This window comes from Typopeltis vanoorti, chromosome 19 (assembly GCF_054136105.1).
Source record: "Typopeltis vanoorti isolate ZY-2024b chromosome 19, IOZ_Tvanoo_1.0, whole genome shotgun sequence".
In the NCBI taxonomy this organism is placed as follows: domain Eukaryota; kingdom Metazoa; phylum Arthropoda; class Arachnida; order Uropygi; family Thelyphonidae; genus Typopeltis; species Typopeltis vanoorti.
In genome coordinates, this window is record NC_143567.1 from 66,467,960 (window position 1) to 66,495,513 (window position 27,554).

The window sequence follows — 27,554 nt, forward strand, 5'->3', positions numbered from 1 at the left end:
AGTTTTCTCTCATATATAATTTAACAAGACCATTCAAAGGTTAGTATAAAGCCTAAAGTCCTCAAGTATCATAACAAACTAACTCTACAAATCACAGTCACAATTCTGTCTAGCTAAACAAAGGAAAGATCTTACTTTGAACAGATGTCTGGTCTTTTCTGAATGATCCCTGAAATCACTTCCTTCTATTATCGTCCGACTTTAGTACTGCACTTGGATATCAACTCCAGGATTTCGTGAGATCTCCTCTTAATATCGGCGAACATTTGGATCTTGGTGGCATGAAAACTTGGCATCTAATTTCTTCTAAAACCGTTTATCTTAGTCACATCGCTTTCTCGGCATTTACTATCTGGAACGCAAGTCTCCGATGGCGATTAGAAATCATTTCCCAAGATGTTATCAAAACTCTGCTGCCGTAACGTATGTCATATCATCGTACTTCTCGACTCTGGGACCACGTGAACTTCTGGAACCCGTAACTTCTGACCGGAACCCCACGTGACCTTGAAACTTCTCACTGACCCAGGAACCACTAAAAAGCCCCCCTATCGCCATAGCAATCCCTCTTATACCTCTCCAATGACCTTGAGTTCTGCTAAGTATTAATCCCCTCGGTATTACGTTGTTCTGCACCACCACCTTTTTTTCGGTCGTTGCATTAAGATGGGAAACCCCCTTGCAATGTTAACCTTCGAGGTTGCAGTTGCCTCAGGTCATTAGTTAAGACCTTAATCCGTCTAGAATTACTGGTGACTAAGAGGTTTCTTTAGACAATTTATCTCATACTTATATTCCTTTGTTCTTTTACAAAAACCCTTTGAGGTGACAATATTCAGTAATATACAAAAAATATTATTTCCAAATTAAAAAATATGAAAATTTCTCTATTACTAAAAATATTCACTAAAAATACCCACAAGTATTTTTAGTGAATTTTGTTTACCAGCAAAATTGGTATGTAAGGTATTTTTGTACAAAAATCCTTCTATACACGATTTTACATAGATTTTCTCTCCCCAAAAAAAAATTTTTTTAAGGAAATTTTTCCAACTTCCTGCAATTTTTCTGGAGAGAATGACTACAATCTTGTTTATTTCTTTCGTTTGTATCTCTCTTGGACCTAATTTGCACTTCATTTCTTTATGTGTTCTATTCTCAAGATTACACCTAATTTCATTGCAATCCTTTAATGTTTTGGACCTAATTAATTCTCCATTATTTTTTTTTATAAAGCTTGCACAATCTGTTAGCAAGTGTGCAGCCTTTGTAGCAAGTGCTAAATTCCAACATAACAAACCACTTATAGCTTTCCTAAGCATAAAAAGAAAACAGAGGAAGTTGGCATAACTAAACTGCTGCTGAGGTTGTATATTAACTTCATGTTTTCTGTGCCTGTTCCGCCTCAGTCTGTTATAGAAACTTTCAGATCTATTAATTACTTCAATGTAGTTTACTCTGATTGTTCTCAGACTATCCTCCTAATTTTTTTCTGTTTCGCCTTGGTCATTTATTAATTTGACGCTAGATGTGTGATAAGTCTTAGATTGATTACTCACTTCGGACGTTGAAGCTATTGCAGAATCAATCTGGTTATTTCCAGAAAACTTCACTATCTCCTTCAGTCTGCCCGACATTACTTTCACTCTGCATTCTTTCTTCATGTGATTTTTCATTTCTATCCCTATATTTAAATTTATGATTCCCTCTACCAAACCGTTTATTTCCCATTAGGAACATCTCATTTCTAGAAAAGTCGCATGAGAACTTGTACTTCTCTAGAAAGTTAGTTCCTAAAATTATCAGTACGTGTGGGCGAGATGTCCTGGGGAGGACCAATAACTTTTGCCAAACACACATATTAAACTCAGGTAAGTATATTTTTACTCTAACTTTCTTGTTCACATAAACATTGGATGTCGATAACTCCGATAGTCTGATCGGTTTCCTTAGATTAGAACTGCCTCCCCATACCCCATACCTCCCATTATGACAGAGACCTGGGAACCAGTATCTAACAATATGTCATAATGCGATCCTTGTACCTTACCCTTAATTGTCGTTTTCGACCTTTTTTGTTGTTCATGATTCCATTGTCCTCTCCTCCTCAAACTAACACAGTTGCGAGCTAAGTGCCCAATCTTATTGCAACTGAAACATCTAGGAGGTTCCTTTCTGTCACCTTGTTCATTATTTCTCTCTGATTGATGCAGAGATACTTCGGAAGTCCTTGCTGTGACTGCTGCCAACTTCTGCATAACAGCATCAAGACGGTCCATCATCAGCTGTTGTAGCCTTTCGACTTCTTGTCTTATTATCTCATTAGTCCTCTCAGTTTGAGGTATATTTGATTCCGAGGTCTTTACTGATACTGCCGCCAGCTGTTTCAGTACAGTATCAAGACAGTCCACTAAGGGCTGTTGTAACCATTCAACTTCTTGTTTTATTATAGAACATACTTCTATGTTTGTTAACCCTACTTGTTTTTGGGTGTTCAATTCATTTTCAGTCACTTGATTAATGTTGACTGATCTTTCTCTTTAGTCCTCACTATCCTTTTGATCTTTGGTAGTCTTGCCCTTACATGTGCTTGATTTCCTTTCATTCTTACCTTCGCAAGTGGAATTATTTGCCTCTTTGATCATGTAAATACTGCAGATGCGGTATTTACATGATCTTCTTTCTCTTTCAGAGCGAGGAAACATTCCTTAAGATTCGTAATTTTCTTCTTATAGGCAGTCTCTTTTAATTCTTGCTTTACCCCTAGCCTAAACTGGTGAAATACTGTCCAGTCGAGGTGACACTTACACTGTTAGCAATTGTCAACAACTTGTTGTAATATTCTGTTACAGACTCCTTTTCTTTTTGAGCACACCTCTATAATTTCCATATATTGCAGCCCAAACTTCTTATCCTTGAGAATTGGGAGATTAAGGTCTCTTTAAACTTGGAATATTCCAAGGTCTTTCAAAATTGGTGAAGAGTACAGAAAACTCTTGGCCTTTCCGATTAATTTACTCCTTAGCAATATAAGAAGTTGGAAGTCTGTCCATCTACCAACCTTTCTCAATTCCTCGACGAAGCTGAAAAAAGCTAAGACGTCGTCAGTTTCCTCTCCAGAAAATTGTGGAAATACTTGTTGGGGATTAATGGTTCTAAAGAACTCGATGTCATCCATGCCTGTACTGGTAGGTTGACTCATACTTGTGAATTAATCAAAAACATTTTATACTTTTTCACAAAATAATTTATTTATTTATTTGATAACTGCCTGATTCTAAACCAAGCCTAACTCACTTTAATTCACAATTTTGATAAATTAATTGTGTGAATTAAATCCTGTTGGCTGCTGTCATTTGTTATGATGTTGTAGTAGGTATTTTACAAGGGAATATTAACAAGTTTTACGCTAATGGTAAACAATATTTGTCAGGCTATATACCTTTTACTAAAATACAAGCATATCCATTTTCAAGGGTTTTAATTTGTTAAATTATGAATGAAACATTCCTTAGTGAACTGTATTCATTCACAATTTAACAGTATCAATGGTATAAAATACAACAATCTTAGATATGCTGATGATACCATTCTAATAGCAGAAAACAGAAACAAATTAATCAAATTACTACAGTTACTAATTGAAGAAGGTAAAGAATTTGGATTAGATATAAATGCAAAAAAGACCAAATTTATGAAAATCTCAAAAGAAAGCAGATCCGAGTCAGAAATATTCATAAACAATATGAAAATTGAACATACAACAGAATACAAATATTTAGGTACCTACTTTACTGCAAATGGAAAGCAAGAAAAAGAAATAAAAATAAGAACAGCTATAGCTAAAGATGCATTCTGGGAAAAATAAAGATCTGCTCAGAAGTTCTGTGAGTATCGGGACAAAGAAAAGAATGATTAAGAGCAATAGTGTGGCCAATTTTCTCATATGGAAGTGAGAACTAGATATTCAAGAAGAGAGAGTAAGGCAACAGATAATGGCCTTTGAAATGTGGTGCTACAGGAGAGCTCTGAAAATTACATGGACAGAACATGTGACAAATACAGATGTCCTAAAGAGAATGAGAACACAGAGATCTTTATTACAGGAAATGATCCAGAAAAAGATGAGATCGCAGGACACGTACTGAGAGATTCAGAAGGACAGAGGATACTAACAGTTTTAGAAGGAAAATTATGGGAACAGGATCAAGAGGCAAAAAACGAAGGACATGGCTTGAAGATGTAAGATCATGGACAGGATCACAGGGCTATGCAGAAACAAAAGCAAAGTCACCAACAGAGAGAACTGGAAGGACATGGTGCTGCACCCTCTCACTGAGGAAGCTACATGAAGAAGAAGAAGAAGAACTTCTGGATTTCTCTTCAGAAATTATTATTATTATTATTATTATTATTATTCAGGCCTCCAAGGAGTCAAAAGACTTACCGAGAGAGGTCATTCCTAGGAAACACAAGTCTATCAAGACTCATCGTGTGAGGTCCCTCCTAGGAGACACAAAGTCTATCATACCACTCCCTAAACTCATTGACCGTTTTTGCCATCACCACTCTATCAGGCAATGCATTCCATAGTTCAACCACCCTCCATGCAAAGAAACCATTCCTCACCCTCTTCCTCACAGTTTCCTTTCGTAACTTCCAGGGATGGCCCCCTTGTCATCACTCCTTCCTGATGTTCAACCAAACGAAAGAACTCCCCAGTGTCAACCCTGTAACCACCCCTAAACAGTTTAAAAGTCTCAATTACATCACTTCTTCTATCCACCAAACTCGGCAGTCCACATTCCCTCAGTCGATCCTCATAACTAACATTGTGCAGTCCTGAAACTGTCTTTGTTATCTGCCTTTGTATCCTTTCCACAGTTAATTTATTTCCTTCAAATCCTGGGGACCAAATCTGAGAACAATAGTCTAAGTGTGGTCTCATCAGGGTCTTATATAATGGAATGATAACTCTTTTATCTCTGCAGGTCAGCGTCCTTCTCATTATTGCAGCAATCCTCTGGGTTTAACTTAACCACCTTTGCAATATGTTCCTTGAATTTCAGGTTTCTATCACTCACCAACCCCAGATCTCTTGTCTACCCTGCTTCCTCCAGTATAGTTCCTCCAATAGAGTATGCAGCATCCCATTGATGTGTCCCAAACCTCAAGACCTTACATTTTGCTGCATTAAACCGATATCCCCCATTCATTTTCCTATCAGTCTATATTCAACTCTTGCAGGACTACCACATCTGCACAATTACTAATAACCTTTCCCAGCTTCACATCATCTGCAAAGAACTGAATATCCCCCTACAATCCACTGACAATGTCATTAATATAAAGGTTAAACAATATAGGTCCCAGTAATGAGCCCTGTAGGACCCCACTTGTAACCCTCTGCCTCCTTGAAACTGCACGACCATACAGAACTCTCTGATTCCTATCGGACAGCCAATCCCGAATCCAGTTGATCAACCTAACATCCAAACCCATGTGCTGCAACTTAAATATCAGTTTATCATGTGGCACCCTGTCAAATGCCTTTGCTAAATAGAAAAAAATGGCAGTCCCTCCCTCATCTACTGCTATTGTAACTTAATTATAAAAGGCTAGCATATTACTAAAACAAGAGCGCCCCCTCACAAATCCATGTTGACTCTCACAGATAACATTACCCTCATCTGTCCAATGTTGTATACGGTCCCTAACTAATTTCTCCAAGATCTTAACAACTACTGATGACACACAAATTGGCCTATAATTAGACACTTCCAATCTGCTAACTGCCCTTATGCAATTGCACCATCTTACCTTCCCTCCATTCCCTGGGCATCTTTCCCGTAGCCAGACTTTCATTAAAAAGCTAGGTCAAAGGAGCTGTCAGTTCCTTAGCATATTCTCTCAAAACTTGTGGTGAAATACCATCCAGTCCCATAGCTTTACTGACATCCAGAGTACTCAGTATTCGGAACACGCTCTCCTCCTGCATCTTTAAACTTTGAACCTTCCCTATCCCTGTAGTATTAAAATTTACTCCTCCAGGATGAAATATACCGATAAAGCATTCAATGAACAATTCCACTATGTCCTCTGCATCAGTCACTCTATTCCCATTTTTATCCCACAATGTCATTCTTCCACAATCATTTCTTCTCCTACTGGCCTAAAAAATTCCCTAGGATTTTCATTGGATCTTAGGGCCAATCTCTTCTCATATTCCAGTTTCACCTTTCCTTACCATACTAATCACTCTCCTGCACACATGCAGTTCCTGTTTAATATTGCTTGTCATTCACTTTACACCAACTTGTGTCCTCATCTTCAATTGTGGAATACAGTTTAGTATTACTGAACAAATATTCCTTCCCAATTTCCCAAGCACTAATTTTATCCTGGCCTTCCAATTCCTCCCTCCATGAAACCTCCCCAAGTTGATGTCTAAGAGTATTATAATCACCTACCTTATAATTTCACATAAGTTCCCATCTGTCTCATACTCCTGCATGTTTATTCATCTCCCAAGTCAAAACCACATGATCACTCTCTCTCTAACTGGCATGGTGGGAGAGATGTCATCTCAGTTATTATCAACTCTTCTGATGCTATGACCAAATCCAAAACTCTTGAAACCTCTTGTCCCCTCTATTACATGTTGCCTAAGACATTTGTCCCCCAAGAATTCTAGAAATTCCATTCCCTTATTGCTACATGCATCTTCCTCTTCCTAATTTATACTGCTGTAGTTAAAATCTCCCATAACAATCATTCTTCTTGCACTTGCCAAATTCAACTGTCTGAACATCTGCTGGTCCTCGCCCTCTGTGCTCCTTAGTTTGTAGCAACACCCCACTAAATATCCAGTCTTGCCATCTCTATCTCACACCATATGCTTTCAAAATCATTAGTGCCACTGCCTTCCAAAGCCTCCACTCTGAGAGGATATAAGTCGTCATTTATCATAAGCAGTACTCCACCACCTCACTTTCCCTTCCTATCGTGCCAAAAAATACTGTACCCTGCTACTTCTAATCCTGTTATTATATCCTCTTCTGTCAACCACATCTCAGTGATCCCAATAATCTTTGGCCAGGCTGATGCTATCAGCGCCACCAATTCCTCTCCTTTAGTCTGGATACTCTGGCATTAGTATAAAGCATAAAAATGCAACCATTTCTATACCCAGCATTATCTCCTGTAGATTCCACTGGGCTCAGCGTTACCTGATGTTGTCCCCTTCTCCCAAGTACCCTTTCCCACAAGACACCATCCCTGCTGCCATTCACCTTGAGCATTCTAATTTCCCTGCATGACAAAGTGACTTGTTCACAACAGCAATCTCTCCAGATGCCTACAACCTTCCACATTCAAATGCAAACGGTCTCTCACATACAATTCCTCTCTGTCCTAAAACACCTTCCAAGCATCAACATATTCCAATCCTCTCTTCTGACACATTCTAGCTATTATGTTATTCAATATTACTGCTCTTCTGCTCAGCTCGTCATTATCATACCTAGGCAACATGCACACTATCTTTCCTCTCTGCGTCTTCTTTCATACTATCTCAAGCAAGAATCTCATGTCTCTCGTTGCCCAATTTACATTACCTCTCAAGTCATTTGTTCCTACCATCACAATCATCTCATTCACCCTTTCAACCCTCTTAATAGCCATAGCCACACTTTCTGTCGTTCCTCCAGCCAAACACTCCTCACGCATCCTATCTTGCACATCACGGATCACTGATCACCATACATTACACCTCTTACCATTCCCTCTCTCATACTGTTTCCATTCTCTCTTCTTCTATCATTCCCATAAATCTCTCTCATTCCCTCTCTTCCACTTATCCTATTCTCTCCTCTTCTATCATTCCCATAACTCTCTCTCATTCCCTCTTTTCTACTGTTCCCATTCTCTCCTCTTCTATCGTTCACATAGCTCTCTCTCTTCTATTGTTCCCGTTCTCTCCTCTTCTACTGTTCCCATTCTGTCCTCTTCTATCATTCCCATACCTCTCTCTCATTCCCTCTCTTCCACTTATCGTATTCTCTCCTCTTCTATTGTTCACATAACTCTCTCTCATTCCCTCTCTTCTACTGTTCCCATTCTCTCCTCTTCTATCATTCCCATACCCCTCTCTCATTCCCCCCCCCTCTTCTGCTGTTTCTATATTCTCCTCTTCTATCATTCCCTCTCTCCTACTGCTTCTATTCTCTCCTCTTCTATCATTTCCAAAACTTTCTCTCACTCCTACTCTGATTCGCCTTGCATACATCTCTTCCATTCTTCTAATCTCATCTTTCATACTTCTCATCTCGTTCACAAGACATTCCATCTCCTCTTTCAGCTCATCTGTCCCTCTCTGCAAGTTAGTCAGTCTTACTCGCCATTCATTTACCTAATCAAAACCATCTCCGTAACTTCACAGTCATTCAAGCCTTCCACACTCCTGAGTCTTATTTTCTCATTTATACTTCTCTCGTCATTCTCTCCTATCACACTAGTCATCTCCCGACATTCATTTCCCGCTCCCGAAGCAACTAGGTCGGTTATCAAAATATCTAATTCATTGATTTCCTCCCTCTGTCTTCATTTTGCGCATACATGCACTGACCCTTCTCTCAACCGTCACATATCCAACTCCTGGGAAGCATACATGCCACAAACACTGCATGCAACAAAGTCCTTTATTATGGTGTGTATGATAGAGTTCTTAAATGGCACAGGGTTTGGTGACACGCCATTTGTGATTGCAACTGCGTCCGCCATCTTTCCTTACTGCCAAGTAACTACTAAACTAATCACTAAAAATATAAATGAACACTGTATCACAGATATATATATATATAAATAAATGCTAAATATAAACATATATATATATATATACAGGGTGTTCGGGATAAATTTGACATATTTATAATTAATTATATTTTTCCGTAAGTTACATGTATTAACACACACTTCTCTTCATTTAAAAGTTTGGACCCTTCTTCATTCATATACAAGATGTCAGAAAGGATGGATAGCTGGAACCCACCTGAATCATGGAAGAGAATAACTTGTATCATGATGATTCGTGCCCGCCATCAAAATAAGGATATTACGACTGCTGCCCAATGCTCCCTGAATACAGTAAAAACAATCAGGCATGAACTAGAGACTTGCAATGGTGACTACGAGGATGTAGCAAGAAGAAAGATCCCTAGCAGACGATCTGATTGCGTTCGTACAGCAGAATTCCTCGCAAATCTGCAGGAACAGGTGTTGAAGAACCCTGGCATTGGAATTCGGGCTTTGTTCGTGGAGTTGCTAACTGTAGTCAAGCCCTGGATAACAAGGGTAGCCAATGGTAGGCCGTATGTATGGCAGCAGGATTCGGCCCCTTGCCACACCTCTGGGAAAAGTCAAAAATGGTTGTCTGAAAATTTCTACGACTTCACCAGTCCAAATGTTTGGCCTCCAAACTCCCCAGACCTTAACCCCATGGATTATTTTGTATGGGGCGCAGTTGAAAAAGACACCAATCGCACTTCCAGTAATACAAAAGCCCAGTTAATGGATAAAATTAAAACAGTTTTTGCGGCCCTTCCCAGGGAGACTGTAGCATCAGCTTGTTCGAGGTTCCGAAGCAGAATTGAAGCTGTGATCGATGCTAATGGTGGTTATTTTGAGTAAATCTTGTTGATAGTATTGTAATTAACTCTGCCTGTAATGTTTTTTTGTCAATTCATTAAATTTAATAGATACAAAGAAGATTTTCTTTTTCCTTACGAAACTGTCAAATTTATCCCGAACACCCTGTATATATAAATATAACGTTATATTCAACTATACTAGATAGCGAAAACTTATCTTCTCTTCCACTGCAAATGCTGCCAACTGTGACCTCGCCTTCTTGGTAACCCAAAAATAGCACAATATATAACAAAACTCCAAAAGCAGAACCACTAAATAACATTTGTATTATTGAGAAAAAAATGCAGCACAATTGTTATTTAGTGGTTCTGCTTTTGGAGTTTTGTTGTTATACATTGGAATTCACACTATACACCGTTTAAAAAACACTTTTCCCTACCACCTTTCAAATCACCCACCGCGTGCTTCAGCAAACCTAGCGAACCCACCTCCACCCCCTTTGTTCCAATATAAAAATGTGCACAAATTCACATGGAGAGCAGATGTAAGAAATAAGGAAAGCCTCATTAACTATATTATAAACATAGCAATGGTTTCCCATTGGTTCAGAACACAAGAGCATATGGAGAATTTGAAATTGGAAGTGATCATCATTTAGTTTTGAATGGGATAAAATTGAATTTCATATTGAAAAGAAGTGTAGATGCTATAAACCAAAGTTGTGACTGAGTAGTTAAGGCGATGGACTTGAAAGCCATTGGGGTCTTCCCCAACAAGTTAAAATCCTGTCGACTTCATAGGGGGGTTAATTCCTATACTTTTTTTGTTTTTGCAGTACATGTACTAAAATTGGAACAATGCAGAGAAGATTAGCATGGGCGCTGCGCAAGGATGACATGCAAAATTGTGAAGCATTCCATATTTTTAAGCACATCCATAGCACAACTGGAAAAACGGCATTATATTGTGCTCTTTGATTGGAAATCAAAGGGCACAATATAATTCTCATCGCGAGGAAAGAAATCTTTATATGGCTTTTTCATTTGAAGGTGAGTTAGTCAATCATATGGGGGATAGAAGGTTTTCTTTCTCCCCGGAAACTCTGGTTTTTCATCCTGCATACAGGCAAATCAGCCTTCAGAACACATGCAATTTACAGACAAAAAATACTGTTGGTGGCGGTGATGAGTGGCATGATGGTAGTTATGTGTCTAGTAGGAGAATTAAGTAGCAGGGAGATGGTTAGACGAGTGTAGCAGAGTAGAGTGCCCTTCCATAATGAGTCTTTGGACTCCTTAAAGGTGTCACATAATAATAATAATAATAATAATAATAATAATAATAATAATAATAATAATAATAATAATAATGTCAACTGGCATCATCCTTCTCCTCAAAGACTTGTCCGAATGATCAAGGCAAAGTATCCCTATTTGGCCAAGAAATGCACAATGCTCATCAGAAGAATCCTGAATAGCTACGATACTAACAGATCTCTTCTGGATCTGATGACATCTCTCTCTCTCCAACTGTGTTTAAAACATGTGCTTCTGACCTTACATCATCATCTTGGATCATCTTTTCAATCTTTGATATTCATTGGGCATTTGTTCTTCAGCACAAAAACAAGCCAATCCAGCTCATTAAAAAAAAAGCAGATAAAAGGCAGCCATCCAACTCATCTCAGTTCTATTGAAAATAATGGAAAAAGTCATCAACAAGCACCTTTTCACTACCTAGAAGCTAATCAGTTAATCAGTGGCCAGCAATGTGGATTCTGTCTCTCTCGGCCCACAGCAGATCTCCATGCCAATATCACGAATCTATGGATCCAAGTTCTGGGAAGGTTTGGTGAACCCCTATGGTCATTCTAGATATTTCCAAGACATTTGATCAAGTCTGGCAGGCAAAAATACTTACGTATCAAACTACCAGAATTATCAGAATATCAAATTACAACTTACAAATAGTTTATAACAATTTTGAATTATTAACAAACTGAAGGAGAAACATTCAGTTTTAATGAATAAAAAGTCTGAGTCAAACCTGGTGAATCAGTTGAGACCATATCCATATTCTGGTCATTCAATAAGCCTTTTCCCCACCTCCCTTTGCAATTGGATTGTCAGTTTCCTCTCCTTCATGTCAGATGGTTTCCTTTCTCCAGATTTCCACAACAATGCCAAAGTAACTCAATCCTTAGTACTTTCACCTACTCTCTTTCTCCTGTTCATATATTGACCCTATATCACTTACCAATAATTAATCCTATCTAGAATATGTAAAAAATTCACCAAAAAAACAATTAATCTAAAGACAATTTATTGAATGACAATTCATCAGCAATTCAACAAAAGGAAATTTACTGAAAAAACAGTTCATCAAACATCAGTTAACAAAAAAGCTATCAACTGAAATGCAGCTTCTCAAAAAAATTATTTTTTAATCAGCAATTCACCAAAAACACAATTTGTCAAAGGCTTCTTCTTTCTAATTGGTCAGTTGATGGGTTGAGTTCCCTATGAATAAGAAATCTTTGCCATCTGGCTCTATCTCTGTTATCTCTTTCTCTCTCTGAAGCTCAATAATTGTGACCTTTCTTTCAAACACTGCAACCAAGTTTTTTTGTTTTACCTTTTGATCACCTTCCTCCAGTGATTTCATTCAAGGCTATATTTGGTAATTTCTGAGAGGACACCCACCCTGGAGATGTCCAAACCATCTTAATTGTTGTTTAAGAATTATATCTACAGTATGATATCTTCTCTCTATGGTTTAATTCGTGTTTGACTTGTTCATTTGTTTTGTGTTCTGACCAATGAATCTTATTTATTTTTCTTAAGTATTTGATTTCGAATGCTCTGATTTTCTGTATTACTTTTTGAATGAATCTCCATGTCCCAGTTCCATACGTATGCATAATAATGTTTTTATAGAGTTTTAGTTTGAGGCTTTTTGAAATGCTATTTTTCCATATTTCATTAATTTATTCATATTAGACCATCCTATGTTAAGTCTGTATTTTATTGTTTCTATGTTGTCGAGGTTACGAGCAATGAGATATGTAAATTGCTTTATCTGTTCAAGTATATGATTTTCTAAGTTTATTGAAATTTTTTCCTTGTCTCTTCCTATTTTTACTGTTTAGATTTGCTTAAATTGATTTTCATTTTCCAAAAGTTTTGCACTCTTCATTTACAATTTTTATTGTCTTTTCCAACTGTCTTCAAAATTCTGCAAGAATAATAAAATCGTCTGCATATTTAATGTGGTTGATATTCATGCCATTTATTTGTAGACCTGGTTCTTTGGCTATGGTTTTGCATATTTCTGTGAGGTAGATAGTAAATAAATTTGGTGAGAGTGGAAAGCTCAGTATGACTCCTTTTTCTACTTTGAATTTGTCTTTGCTTTATTAAATTTGACAATTGCTTTGGTATATTTATAATAATTCGTAATAAAGGTTTGTATTTTAGAATCTAACATCATAGATTTTAAGATGTTTATCATTTTGTCTCTGTCAATGGAATCACATGCTTGTTTGAAGTCAATAATATTGAAATATACAGGTAAGTTGTATGTCCAGTATTTTTCACCCAGGCTATTAACTATAAAAATATGCTTTATAGTAGACCATAAATCAAACAGGTCTGAAACCAGCTTGATTTATTGCCTTTCATTAAAGTCTGGATTCTATTTTGTATAATGAATGCTTGTAGTTTTGTAGCTATGATTTAGCAATGTTATGGGTCTATAATTTTTACACCTTCGTTTATCTCCCTTTTTTAAAAATTGGTATTGTGATGCCTGTCTTCCAGTCATCTGGAATTTCACCAGTATATAGTACTGGATTAAAAAGTTTGAACAGGAAACTGATGTTCATTAGGTCACAGTATTTCCACATTTCAGTAGGAGGTTCATCATAACTATGTGACTTAGACCTCCTACTGAAATGACCTAATGAACATCATTTTCCTGTTCAAACTTTTTAATCCAGTACTATATACTGGTGAAATTCCAGATGACTGGAAGACAGGCATCACAATACCAATTTTTAAAAAAGGGAGATAAACGAAGGTGTAAAAATTATGGACCCATAACATTGCTAAATCATAGCTACAAAACTTCAAGCATGCATTATACAAAATAGAATCCAGACTTTAATGAAAGGCAATAAATCAAGCTGGTTTCAGACCTGTTTGATTTATGGTCTACTATAGAGCATATTTTTACAGTTAATAGCCTGGGTTTGAATTTTGAATTCAAAATTTCTTCTTTAATTACAGATGGTGATATTTTTTCTTTGGTCTCTTCATAGATCTGATCATTTCATCAGAGAATGTAATTGTAAGTGGGGGTTTTGCACTTCCCTCCAGTGGGTGAAAGTGATCATGAAGTGATCACATGAGTTGTGGCCAGCCATATGAAGACTTCTGTGAGGAAAGGATATATATGGAGGTACAAGGCTGGTGATTATGACAAGCTTAGGAAACAGCTTGGAGCAATAGCATGGAATGAGGAGTTAAGCAGTAAGGAAATAAATGCTGCTTGGGAACTGACAAAGAAATACAACAGAATTAATGTGTGAATGTATTCCAAAGATCGAAAGCTGAATAAGGTAGGTGTAAAATTTATGAATGAAGGGCTAAAGCATGAAATCTGTAAGAAGAAGAAGGCACTTTGGAGGCAGTACAAGATGAATAATGGTAATAATCAGTTACACAAAGAGTATAAAGAATGAGCCAGGAGGGTGACTCAGTTAGTAAGGACAACAAAAGTGCAATATGAACAGAAATTAGCAAATCAGGCAAAGAAAAACCCAGGACAGTTTTTTAGATATGGACAAGTAGAAGGAAGAATGATTATGGTAATATGATGTTAATAAATGAAAATGGTAGAATGGTAACTGCTGCAGAAAACATTGTTGAGGAGAGTCATGCTGAATAGTGTAGAGAATGAGTCCATGAGTCTGGACTTGAATGAACTTAAGAGTGGTAAAATATATGGTGATTCTATGATTAAGGGTATGGAGAGTGGTATGCATGAGGAGTGCTTGGCTGATGGGACAATAGAAAGAGTGGCTTTAGCAATAAAGAGAGGGCATGAAGCAGACAAGATGATAGTTATGGTGGGTACGAATGACCTGAGAGGTAGTATAAATCGGGTAGGAAAAGATTTAAGAACATTATTAGATATTGTGAAGAGGAAAAGTGTCAATGGGAGGATAGTGTGTGTGCTGCCTCGTTTTGACAATTACGAGTTAAGTAGACGAGCAATGATAATGAATGATGTTATTGCAAGAATGTGCAGAAAAAGAGGTCTGGAGTTTGTTGATGTTTGGAGTGTGTTTGAAGGAAAAAGGCAGTTGTATGCTAGAGATGGACTGCATCTTAACATGGAAGGACATAAGCGATTGAAGAAGTTATTGTTTTCTGAACAGGTTGAAGTTATTGGGCAGGGAAACTAATATTGAAAAGGTTGAGTGTAAGAGAGAGAAACTTTAGCACTGATTGTGTATTTATTGATCCTTATAGGCAGAATAAATTGCAGAAGAGAGGGGATAAAAATCGGCATAGGACTACGGTAGTTAGTGACTTATATTTCAGTTCTAAAGCCGGTACAAGATCTAGAGGGAATCTGCAATTTTTGTATACTAATGCTAGAAGCATTCGAAATAAGAGAGAAGAATTTTTGGCATTAGTCAGTGAAATCTCACCAAAAGTTGTAGGCATTAGTGAAACTTGGCTGTCAGCAGAAGATGTGGTCACTGGAATTGAATGTGATGGGTACAGTATTTTCAGGGAGGATAGAGAAGATAGAACAGGAGGAGGAGTACTGTTGATGATAGCTGATGTGTTGCAGCCAAAGAAAGTAGTATATCATGATGATAGACATGTGAATGAGAGTTCATTCGAGGCAGTCTGGTGCGAAATAGTGACCAATGCAACCAAATATACAGTTGGATGCTGCTATAGGCCAGGGAGTACGGGGGGAGATATTGAATTCATGCATCAGCAACTTAGTGCAATGAGTGAAGGCTTAGTGATTATTATGGGGGATTTTAATTATGGTGATATCAATTGGAAGGAGGAAATATCACGTAGCAAAAAGGAAATGGAGTTCATACATCTTCTACGAGATAATTACTTGAAACAGCACGTAACTGAAGGGACATGTGGTGTGAGAGTGTTGGACCTGGTTATTGGTTCAGAGGTTATATGCATAAGTAAGGTGTCCTCGTTACCTCCAGTTGGTGAAAGCGATCATGTGGTATTGACTTGGGAGGTTGCAAAATCTGTGGATTTTTCTATTAAGAAGGGGTATGTACGGAACTACAGGTTAGGCAATTATAACAAGCTTCGGAGTGAGCTTGCAGCCATCCCATGGCAGAACATATTGCAAGGGAAAGATGTTAGCAGTGCTTGGGATAAAATCAGCGGGTATCTGAGGAAAGCAATATCAAATTGTGTCCCCATGGTCAGGAGGTCAAACAAGGCAGGCATTAGATGGATGAGCAGTAGTATCAAGCTTGAACTGCAAAAAAAGAAAATGTTATGGAGAATTTACAAGGAGAAAGGTGATCAGGACACCCATGAGCAGTACAAGGCTCAAGCTAGGAAGGTTACCAGCATAGTAAGAAAAGCTAAATCAGATTATGAGAAGACCTTAGCCAAAGAGATCAAGGGTAATCCCACAGAGTTCTTCCGCTATGTGGCAAGTAAGAGGAAGAATGACTTCGGAAGGATAACCTTAGTGGGAACTGGCTACACAGTGGTACTTCTGGATTTTGCTAAGGCTTTTGACAGGATACCCCATAGAACACTGTTACGCAAATTGGAGCAGATGGGAATGGATATTAAATTGGTGATATGGATAGGAGAATGGCTCAGGGAGAGATACCATAAGGTGGTGTATGGAGGAGCCGAGTCCAGAATGAGGCAGGTGACCAGTGGTGTGCCTCAGGGCTCTGTGCTTGGGCCAATGTTGTTTAATTTGTATATAAATGATATAGGAAACGGCTTAAAGGGAGATATTCAGTTGTTTGCTGATGATGCAAAGTTGTGTAGTGCAATAAAAAATCAAGCTGATGTTGAAAGTTTGCAGGAGGATTTAAATAAGCTGGTAAAATGGGCAAAAGAAAATGGATGTCAGTTCAATGTGGAAAAGTGTAAAGTCATGCATTTTCGGATTAAAAGATTACCAGCTGTGTACTACATCGATGGAAAGGTACTCCAAGAGATTGATGAGGTAGGGACTTAGGGGTATTGGTAGATAGGGAGATGAAGTTCAGAGGACACATTGCTAAGGTGTCCAAGATTGCACATAGGATTACTTGGTTGTTGAGGAACACACTGACATCCAGAGATAAAGAGGTTATTATTCCCCTTTATAAAGCATTGATACTTCCACATTTGGATTACTGTGCTCAGGTCTGGTCACCTGGATTCCTTGGAGATGAGGAGGCTGTGGAGAGGGTTCAGAGAAGAGTGACCAAGTTGGTGAGTGATATAAAAAATGCTCCCTACATTGATAGATTGAGAGCTTGTGGATTGCAGAGATTGGTTGATAGACGAAGAAGAGGGGATATGATAGAAACATTCAAATTACTAAAAGGTTTTTATAGGATTGATGCAGGGGAAATGTTTCAGCTGTGTGATAGTGATGGAAGAACAAGAGGTCATCTCTGGAAATTAAAGAAGAGTGTGGTTAACAAAGGTGTCAGAACAAGGTTTTTTGCCTGGAGGGTGGTGAATGAGTGGAATTCATTGCCTGAGTTAGTTGTGAGCTCTTCGTCTGTAAATGAATTCAAGAAGAGATATGACAGATATTGTTTTGCTAGTTTGGGTCTCCCGCGATGAGTCTACTGACTCCATGGAGATACCCGTAATAATAATAATAATAATAATAATAATAATAATAATAATATTCAATGATTAATTTATAAGGACGTTTCATCCTCATCAGGGTGAAATTGTGAGAAACTTAAGTGCAGAGGACATAGGAGAGGATGGCTTAATTGTGAGTGAGGAAGAGGTATTTGAGGAAATAAATAAACTTGATGTCAATAAGGCAATAGGATTTGATGACATATAACCATGCATCTTAAAGAAATGTTGAGGGAATTGGCAGGTAGCACTGGCATACGTGTTTAATAAGAGTCATAACGATACGGGTTCCAAGGAAGTGGAAATAAGGTAAAACTGTTCCACTGCATAAAAGTAGTGGTTAGGCTGTGGATATGTTACCGCTAAAGTGCGAAAACCGTTAATGTGCACATTACCTAGCTAATCTGCAGATTAACTGATTTGCTCCGTTAACGTGCGGAATCAAGAGTTTTCCGCATTTTACCTGGGTAATGTGCACATTAACGGCTTCCATATCGTTAAAGTTCAAAAGTTTGTTTCTCTCATTTCCTTTCCCTACTCCTTCCCCCCTCTCCCTCCACTTTTAGTTTGGTTTTTTAATAAGTAAACATAATTTTATCATATGTTTTTTTTCTTAATTGTAATAATATTTTAAACCGTTTGATTCCTTGTATTATATTAATTGATTGATGACTGATTCTATCAACTAATTTGTTGATTGTTTGATTGTATTAACTTGATTCTTTAGATATCAAAAAATAAATAAATAACATTATCTTAATTTAAACATACAGAAACGTTGCTGTTGTTCCAGCAAAGATCTTATTTTCACTTTAACGAGTGCCTAGTAGGTAATGTGCAGATTACCTAGGTAATTTGCAGATTACCTAGGTAATTTGAGAAATGAAACAATTTTCCGCACATTAACGGATCACCGTAGTTAATCTGCACAATACCTAGATAATCTGCAGAATAACCGATTTCTGCACTTTAGCGGTAAGAGATACAATTTGTAGGCAAATCTCTATATCTGAAATAGTAGTTAGTACTGGAGAGATTGGTGAGAACTAGGATACAGAATTGGTTTGGTAACAGCAGGATTCTCAGTAGCTGTCAGCATGGGTTTGTGAAAGGGAGATCATGTTTTACCAACTTACTTATGTACTATAACAAGGTGACAAATGTCTTGGACAAGAGAGATGCATATACAGTTGTATACTAAGATTTTGAAAAAGTTTTTGATAGACTGTCACACTGCAAGCTGAAAATAAACTGAAAGAAATGGGATTGGATAACAGACTAGTGAGTTGGATCGATGACTGGCTGTCAGATAGGAATCAAAAAGTTGTATATGGGCAGAGTCCAACAGGAGGAGGGTCACTAGTGGTGTGTCGCACGGGCCTGTATTGGGGCCATTGTTGTTCAATTTATATATTAATGATATTGGGGTTGGGTTTAACTGGTGATATGCAGCTGTATGCAGATAATGCAAAATTGGGAAGAGCAATGCAGAGTTGATCAGATGTTATGGCCTTACAGGAGGATTTGAATAGACTGCATGAATAAGCAGGTAAATGGAAAGGTCAGTTCAATGTTGCATAGTGTAAGGTTTTGAAATTTGATAAGTAACAATGGGATGCTGAGAATAAACTCAGTGGAGAAATGGCAGAGGAGATGAGAGATCTGGGAGTAGTGGTGGACAAGGACCTGAAATTCAGAAGCTACATTGCGCAAGTTGTGAAGTCATCACATCAGATAATGGCAATGATGCAGAGGACCCTGACATGCAGAAATAAAGCAGTTATGATGCCATTGTATAAGGACTTGATCAGACCTCATATGGATTACTGTGTACAGATTTGGTCACTGAGTTTTCATGGTGACAAGGATATATTAGTAAGGGTTCAGAGAAGATTCACAAAGGTGGTCAGTGGTATTTGGAATGTTGGGTAAGAGGACAGATTGAGAGAATGTAAATTACAAAGATTTGTGAGGAGGAAGAGCAGAGATATGATTGAGAGATATAAGTTAGTCAGAGGTTGTTATCAGGTTGACATGGAAGAGAGATTTCATAGAATAGGAGAGGAGAATAGAACAAGAGGTCATCCCTGTAAACTGTATAAAGAAGGTGTGAGCACAGGAGTGAGGAGCAAGTTCTATGCATGGGGAGTAGTTGGTGAGTGGAATGTATTATCTGAGGGTGTTGTGAATGTGAACACACTGAATCAGTTAAAGGCATAATTGGATGAGCTTTGTGTGTGATAGTGTGTACCACTGACGATTAGTGTCTGATTACATGGAGTTCAGATTTTAATAATAATAATAATAATAATAATAATAATAATAAATTGCCCTTTGTTAAAAGAGTTGTTTGATAGATTGTTTATGCAATAGTGAAGGAAAAATAATGGCCAGTTGATACTGCAGGAATATTAGTGGCACAAGAGAGAGAGAGAGAGAGAGAGGTAACAAGCGATGTTAACTAGTAATCAGAGATCAATTAACTAATGACTCTAATCATAGACTCGCTCAAGCCGAAACATAAATGTTTCTTATTTACACTTATTCTACAGTATTTTCATGGGAATTGTTCTGTCGAGGAATCACTTATTGTTCAAATCTAGATAACTGGGTAGAGATCTAATTTTATTTTATGGAATACAGAGAACTGACAAAGCCTTCTGACTTAATTTTCTATCTTCATCTTCTCTTGGTGCAACCTTTTAGTAGGTACCTGCCTAGATGATGTTGTTGACAAATTGTATTGTTACTGCCTTACAGCAAATAATGGTACAACATGAAGGAATTTCTTGTTGGCCAGGATAAATAAGGCCCCCTATGGTTTTTGTGAAGGAACTAAAGGAAATGTGAAGTCAACAACTTGAACAAATTTCAACTCAACATCAGAAAAATTCAGTATAGGTACCACAACATAAGAAGTTTCAAAGGAAAAGAAGTGAAACTAGCAAAATAATTAGAGAAATACCAGGTAGACATTGTGTTACTGAAACAATGAACACAAAACCAAGTAAGATTCTTCTAAATAAGAAATACAAGTATGAAAGGTGTTTATTCAGGTAATAACAATCAGGGAAAGGAAGGAGCAACTATAATATTAAACACAAATATAATCACTGTGAATGATAGGCAATTCAAGTCGAGTAACATTGGCAAACATTTTATGTGGGAGATGAATTTCATTGCCTGGTGTGAGACCACCTCCCTGCTTATTGGAGGCCTGAAATGTCTTGAAAAAGTTTCATGTTTGATCTCTAGAGCAGAGTTTCCAGGATATGTAAAAAATAAATAAACAAATTTACAAAAAAAAATATATATTCAAAAATTTATAAAAATAGCAAAAAAAAATTCTTAGCCCACTTACAGTACATGTACTATAGGTTTACAATTACCTTTTGTGTTGTGAGAACAACATATTAAAATAAAAAATATTAAAAAAAAGTCAATGAGACTTCTGCCTATTGTCCAACAGAAGGTTTTACTAAGAAAGATATGGAGAAATTTTTCAAGTTGTTATAAATATTTCTAGCTGATATAAAGAGAAAGGAAAAGCTGTTCCTTGCTGAAGATCTAAAGAACAAATTAGGACATTAATACTAGATATACTGAAATGTGTTGGTAAAATTTTGAGAAAATAGTAAAGCTAATAATAATGGTAAGTATACTAGATTTCTCTTCAGGACATGGACTAGTCATCATTAACATCATTAACATTAACAAGTCATCGTTAATGATAAAAAGTCATCATTAACACCATTTTCCAACATTGGAAAATGGTGTTAATGATGACTTTTTATCATTAACATTATTCAGGGATATAATAAATTTAGTTTAATCCTTTATCCAAGTGTGAGCAAACAAAGTTTGTGCCTGAAAGTATCTTCAGGACTGGGGTAAGGTGGTACAACACCACGGCAATCCTTGCAAAGGTGGAGCAAGCTACTAACACTCCTATCTCAGTATCTCCCATAATGTAAAACACATCTCCTTGCGGATATGTCTAATGTTATGCATTAAGGGAAGGGCCACAACCCAGACTAGTTTTGACCTTTATTGAGGTCTCTTCAGTGGGAGCCAGGCCCAAGTGGAGATACCAGGCAGAAGCATTAGCAGGTCATCTCTACCTATAGGAGTTGCCAAATGGTATGCCACCCTTTTTTAATAAATTACTCTGGATTTAGAGAAAGATGTTGAAAGTTTATTTTTCACTTCGTTAGAGTATAATAAATTTAGTTTAATCCTTTATCCAAGTGTGAGCAAACATTGCAAGGATTGTCCTGGTGTTGTACCACCTAACCCCAGTCCTGAAGATACTTTCAGGCACAAACTTTGTTTGCTCACACTTGGATAAAGGATTAAACTAAATTTATTATACTCTAACCAAGTGAAAAATAAACTTTCAATATTATTCAGGGATAAACTTTGAACTTGAATATAAAAACATTATTGGAAAAATAATGAAAGATTTCAAATAATAATCAAACCTTGGAGACTTACTGGCAAATTTCTTTATCAATGCTGGAGTACCACAGGATTCTATACTTTCACCAGTGTCCTTTACATCAATGATGTTCTTTCTCTAACTTCAAATCCTATTCATAGATTTTGCTGGTAACAGTACTCTCCATTCCTTTTCTTCATTCAAGAAACCCAGTAGAACATGACTGCGACTGAACCTTAGAGAGCTTCCATAATTACTGTCACACTGTTCACCTTGCTATTCTCGAGTGGAATGAAGACAACCCAGGGAACTTCAATGCTATTAAAATAGAGTCCTGTCTTATTACCTGCAGGAAATATCCCACTTTGCTCTCTCTTACTTTGAACAATGTTTGAATATCCTTTCAAGATCAGTTTTCCTTTCTTGGGCTAACTTTCATGTCCAACTTATTCTGGCATAAACATATTACATCCATAAATTCCACAGTCTCTAAAAAACTTTTTTTTTGTCCACACTATTTCTCTCCTCCTTAACTCTTAACCCTTTAGTAATGATTCATCCAGAAATCTCTTTAAAAATTCTTGGCTGCATACAGAAGAATACAATCTACCTAACAAATGATCTCTCTCCGTCATGTTCTCGGAAGTGCTGTTTCTGAATTATGCTTCTTCTTATTATTATTATATTATTATTATTACCCCGATCTCATGGCAAGGAGGTCCTTTTATCATACACACAGCTCATTATACCATGCTTTAAACATACTCAAATTCTCTGCAGACACCACACTCTCAGGCAAGGCATTCCAATCATTCACAACTCTGCACGAATAAAACCTGCCTCTCACACCCTCTTTATACAGTTTCCAGGGATGACCTCTGGTTCTCTCCTCATCTCCCACTGTTTTCTGTAGAACCACTCCAACATTGATCCTATAACAGCTTACTAACTTGTAGGTCTCTATCATATCTCCCCCCCCTTTCCTCCTGTCCACCAGACTTTGCAAATTTCATCCTCTCAATCTTTCTTCATATTTGACATTCCAGAGGTTAGAAACTATCTTAGTTAGTTGCCTCTGGACCCTTTCCAACATCTCTTCGTCCTTCTGAAAACCAGGTGACCAAATCTGGGCACAATAGTCCATGTGTGGCCTAATCAAAGCCCTATACAATGGAACAAGGATCTCCTTACTTATACAAGTGAGTGTCCTCTGCATCATTACCAGAATCCTTTGAGTTGTCTTCACAATTTTGGCAATGTGTCCCCTAAATTTCAAATCCTTATCCACTATCACACCCAGATATCTCTTATTTCCTCCACCTCAGACAAACAATATATATTCTCCAAGCATAAATTCTGCTTCCCATCTTTGTTTCCCAAAATTTAAAACCTTACATTTTGCAACATTGAACTCGCACCCCAATTCCCATGCCCAATCACTCAATTTATTCAAGTTTTCTTGTAAGGCCACAACATCTTCTCTATACTTCATGGTTCCTCCCAACTTTGCATCATCTGCAAACAACTGAATATCTCCATCCAAATGTTCACCAATATCATTAATATACAAGATAAACAGTAATGGCCCTAAAACAGACACCTGAGGCACACCACTGGTGACTTTCCTTTTCCTTATTGCTCCCCCATACGCAACTTGTCGATACCTATCAGATAGCCAGTCTCCAATATTCAACCCCATTAACTCCAGTTTGACTATCAACTTATCATGCGGTAATCTATCAAAAGCCTTTGCAAAATTTAAGTATATTACTGTGTATCCTTCTCCTCTGTCTATGAAGCAGTCACCTTATTGTAATAAGTAAGTAGATTATTAAAACAAGCCCACCCTTTAGCAAATCCATGCTATCCATCAAAAATAATACCGTTGTTTTCAACCCAATTCTAGATCCTAGTTCTCACAAGCTTCTTCAACAACTTACACCTGACACACAAATAGGACTATAGTTTGATGCTTATATAGGTACTTTCATGAGCAATGCTCCATGAAAGTATTGGTTCTTTGGAACATCCTTGCTATACTGTTTTTCCCAATGAATATAACCCCAGCTTTTCAAGAAATTTGTTAATTTTCTACACACAGCATTGTTGTGTTATAGGTCATGATCTCTCATGTGTGGAGTCAACATTAAAAAAATACAGAAAGTTAATGAGATTAGGTTACCATATCAATGTGAAAAAATATATTAATGCAAGAGCTATCACAATACATCTTCAGTATGTTCTGTCCTCTTTTTCCTACAACTTTCTTCCCATGTATGTATATAATTATCTCTATCATTAAGATCTTATGCAAAAAAGATTCTCCTAACTAAAAACTATATTTTATATGTACAATAATAGTCTTATCAGTTTTATTCTCCAAAGTACTGTTAATGATCATGGATTTGTAAATTGTTCACTGACTGAAATTTAAAATTCTGAGATTTCCTAAAATATTAAAAAATTGTAGAATTTACCTGAGTAAATATTTGGAACTCCATTTTCAAAGTATGCCAAATTGGGCCAAGTGGTAAGTCCATATGATTCAGCTATTGCAATACTTTCACTTTTAACAATTGGAATGTTGTGATCATCTGCTTCATCATCGATGTGTTCAAGTTCACTTAATACTTTTAGACTTGTATCACTTTCACTATTATCTTTAAAAAAAAGAAAGAAAGGGGGCCAAACTTATATAGTTGAATACATACATAAGTAAAAAATTTACATTTGCAATTATGCACATTTAAAAAAAATACAAAAATTAATATACAAGTTTCAGACATTATAAGGAAAGACATTAATGGAATATTTTATTTTTCAGCCAAATGTTATAGCCAGCTTCTGTGCCTGTAGAAAGAAAGATTTATTATTATTATTATTATTATTATTACCAAAGATCCCCATGGAGTCACTCATCTGGGAGGTCCTTTTATCATACACACAGCTCACCATACCGTGCTTTAAACACACTCAAATTCTCTGCAGACACCACACTCTCAGGCAAGGCATTCCAATCATTCACAACTCTGCAAGAAAAAAAACTGCTTCTCACTTCCCTCACAACCTCTTTATACATTTTCCAGGGATGACCTCCAGTTCTCCCCTGATCTCCCACTATTTTCTGTAGAACCTCTCCAGCATTAATCCCATAACAACCTCTTATTAACTTGTAGGTCTCCATCATATCTCTCCTCTTCCTCCTGTCCACCAGACTCAGCAAATTGTATCTTCTCAATCTTTCCTCATATTCGACATTCCAGAGGTTAGAAACTACCTTAGTCAATCACCTCTGGACCCTTTCCAACATCTCTTCGTCCTTCTGAAAACCAGGTGACCAAATCTGAGCACAATAGTCCATGTGTGGCCTAATCAAAGCCCTATACAATGGAACAAGAATCTCCCTACTTCTACAAGTCAGTGTCCTCCGCATCGTTTCCAGAAGCCTTTGTGTTGTCTTCACAATTTTGGCTATGTATCCCCTAAAGTTCAGATCCTTATCCACTATCACCCTCAGATCTCTTATTTCCTCCACCTCCAACAATATATCCTCACCAAGCATAAATTCTGCATCCCATCTTTGTTTCCCAAATTTTAAAACCTTACATTTTGCAACATTGAACTCGCACCCCCATACCTGTGCCCAATCACTCAATTTATTCAAGTCTTCTTGTAAGGCCACAACATCTTCTCTACATTTCATGGTTCATCCCAACTTTGCATCATCTGCAAACAACTGAATATCTCCATCCAAATGTTCGCCAATATCATTAATATACAAGTTAAACAGTAATGGCCCTAATTTATCCAAACACAGAATGGAACAGCATGAAAAATACTTTTATAATGAAAAGATTTACAGGATTACACTATAAAAACTTTAATTCTTGCAAAATTTTTAACCAAATCTCATGGCTGCCTTCAATGCAAATGATACAGAAATGTCACAACAAGGAAACCAGAATGATGTGTCTTTGTTTCATCAACTATTTCACACCTGATGTTGCAAGTGTGAAATACAAAGCTAGCATTAATGTTGGGAGTTTAAATTCAGTCAATGAAACTAAGGTTTACAATGTTCTTTATATAGTTTTTCTGATAGAAAACAGTTGTTTGGAATCATGGCATCTGTAGTGACATATTTCCAGAACCTTGACAAGTATGGCTCCATTAATTCATCTTTTTTTTTTTTTTTTTTCATGTTGAGCCTATATATAAAAGGTTGGTTAATCACCCTATTGCATGCTAGTATTATGTATGGGTTGTGGGTCGGAAAAGGAGAAACTTGCTTACATTTGATATTGGACCTGTCACCAGCTTAGTCACTCGTCTCTGAATCCTCTCTACCACCTTCTGATCCCCAAGAAACCCAGGTGACTACATCACTGCACAGTAGTCAAGATGCAGCTGAATCATAGCCTTATAATGAGGGATAATAATTTCCCTATTTGTACTTCTTAGCATGTTTTTCAACATCCAATAAATTCTTTGAGTGATTTTATCAATTTGTGCATTATTATTATTATTATTATTATTATTATTATTATTATTAACAACTGACCTCCATGAAGTAAAAGGACTCAACTGCAGGAGGTCTATACTCAATCATGCCAAAAGATCATAGAACCATTCACAGTTTCTGCACTTACCATACTTTCAGGCAATGCATTCCACTCACAATCACTCTCCATGCAAAGAACCTGCTTCTCACTATCCTGTTCACACCTTTCTTATAAAGCGTCCATGGACAGCCTCTAGTTCTATCCTTGCCTCCATCTACTCTTTGAAACATTTCCACATTAATCTGGTAACAACCCCGCCACCAACTTATATATCTCAATCATATCCCCTCTTTTTTTTCTTCTTCTATCCACAAGGCTCTGTAGATTGCATTCCCTCAATCTATCCTCAATCTGTCCAAAACCACCTATTTCAGATCATTATATCCACAATAAACTGGCTCACCATCCATCTCAAAAACGGCATCATAAAATCTTTGGTATCCAGAGCACATGAATTTTGTTCCTCTGAAGAATATTTAAAACAAGAATTGGAAATTATTAAAGATACAGCCTCACTAAATGGATTTAATCCAATAACAACTCAAAAAATTATTAGCCACCCTCCAAAACATCAACCTAGACAAGAAGAAGCCCATAGGACTCCTATACCATATATCAAAGGCATCTCTGAACGTTTGTCAAAAATTTTGAAGAAATACAAACTTGCTGCTACCTATAAACCAATAAACCAAATTCACAATTTGTTACCATCTCCAAAAGACAAACTCTCACCACTGATGTTACCTGGCACATATGAAGTGCGATGTTCTTCTAACTTGTCTTACTATGGACAAATAGGAAGATCTGTAAATAAATGTATCTCTGAACATCAACACCACGTCCGTCTTATCAAACCCCACAAATCTGGTCTTGCACAACGTGGAGTTGAAAATGCCAACCACAGGATCCAATGGCAACACACACACCAAGCTAGTACATTGATCCATATATAAACATGAGCATTTGTATAAAGAAAGTGCTGAAGCCTTATGGCACAAACCCAATCTTAACTGTAATGAT

General features: G+C 37.1%; 1 protein-coding gene and 1 non-coding gene across 2 annotated transcripts in view; one reads left to right on the forward strand and one right to left on the reverse strand.

Annotated features, from left to right (window-relative positions):
• LOC150096202 (uncharacterized) overlaps positions 1-27,554 on the reverse strand; it is an 881,296-nt gene that overhangs the window by 510,189 nt on the left and 343,553 nt on the right. The window contains exon 11 of the mRNA XM_090409004.1: positions 24,450-24,632. Within this exon, the coding sequence (XP_090265130.1) occupies positions 24,450-24,632 (183 nt within the window). The remainder of the gene's footprint in view (positions 1-24,449; positions 24,633-27,554) is intronic.
• Positions 10,472-10,574, forward strand: LOC150096203 (U6 spliceosomal RNA). The gene has a single exon (XR_016549993.1). It is a non-coding gene; the product is annotated as a U6 spliceosomal RNA (small nuclear RNA).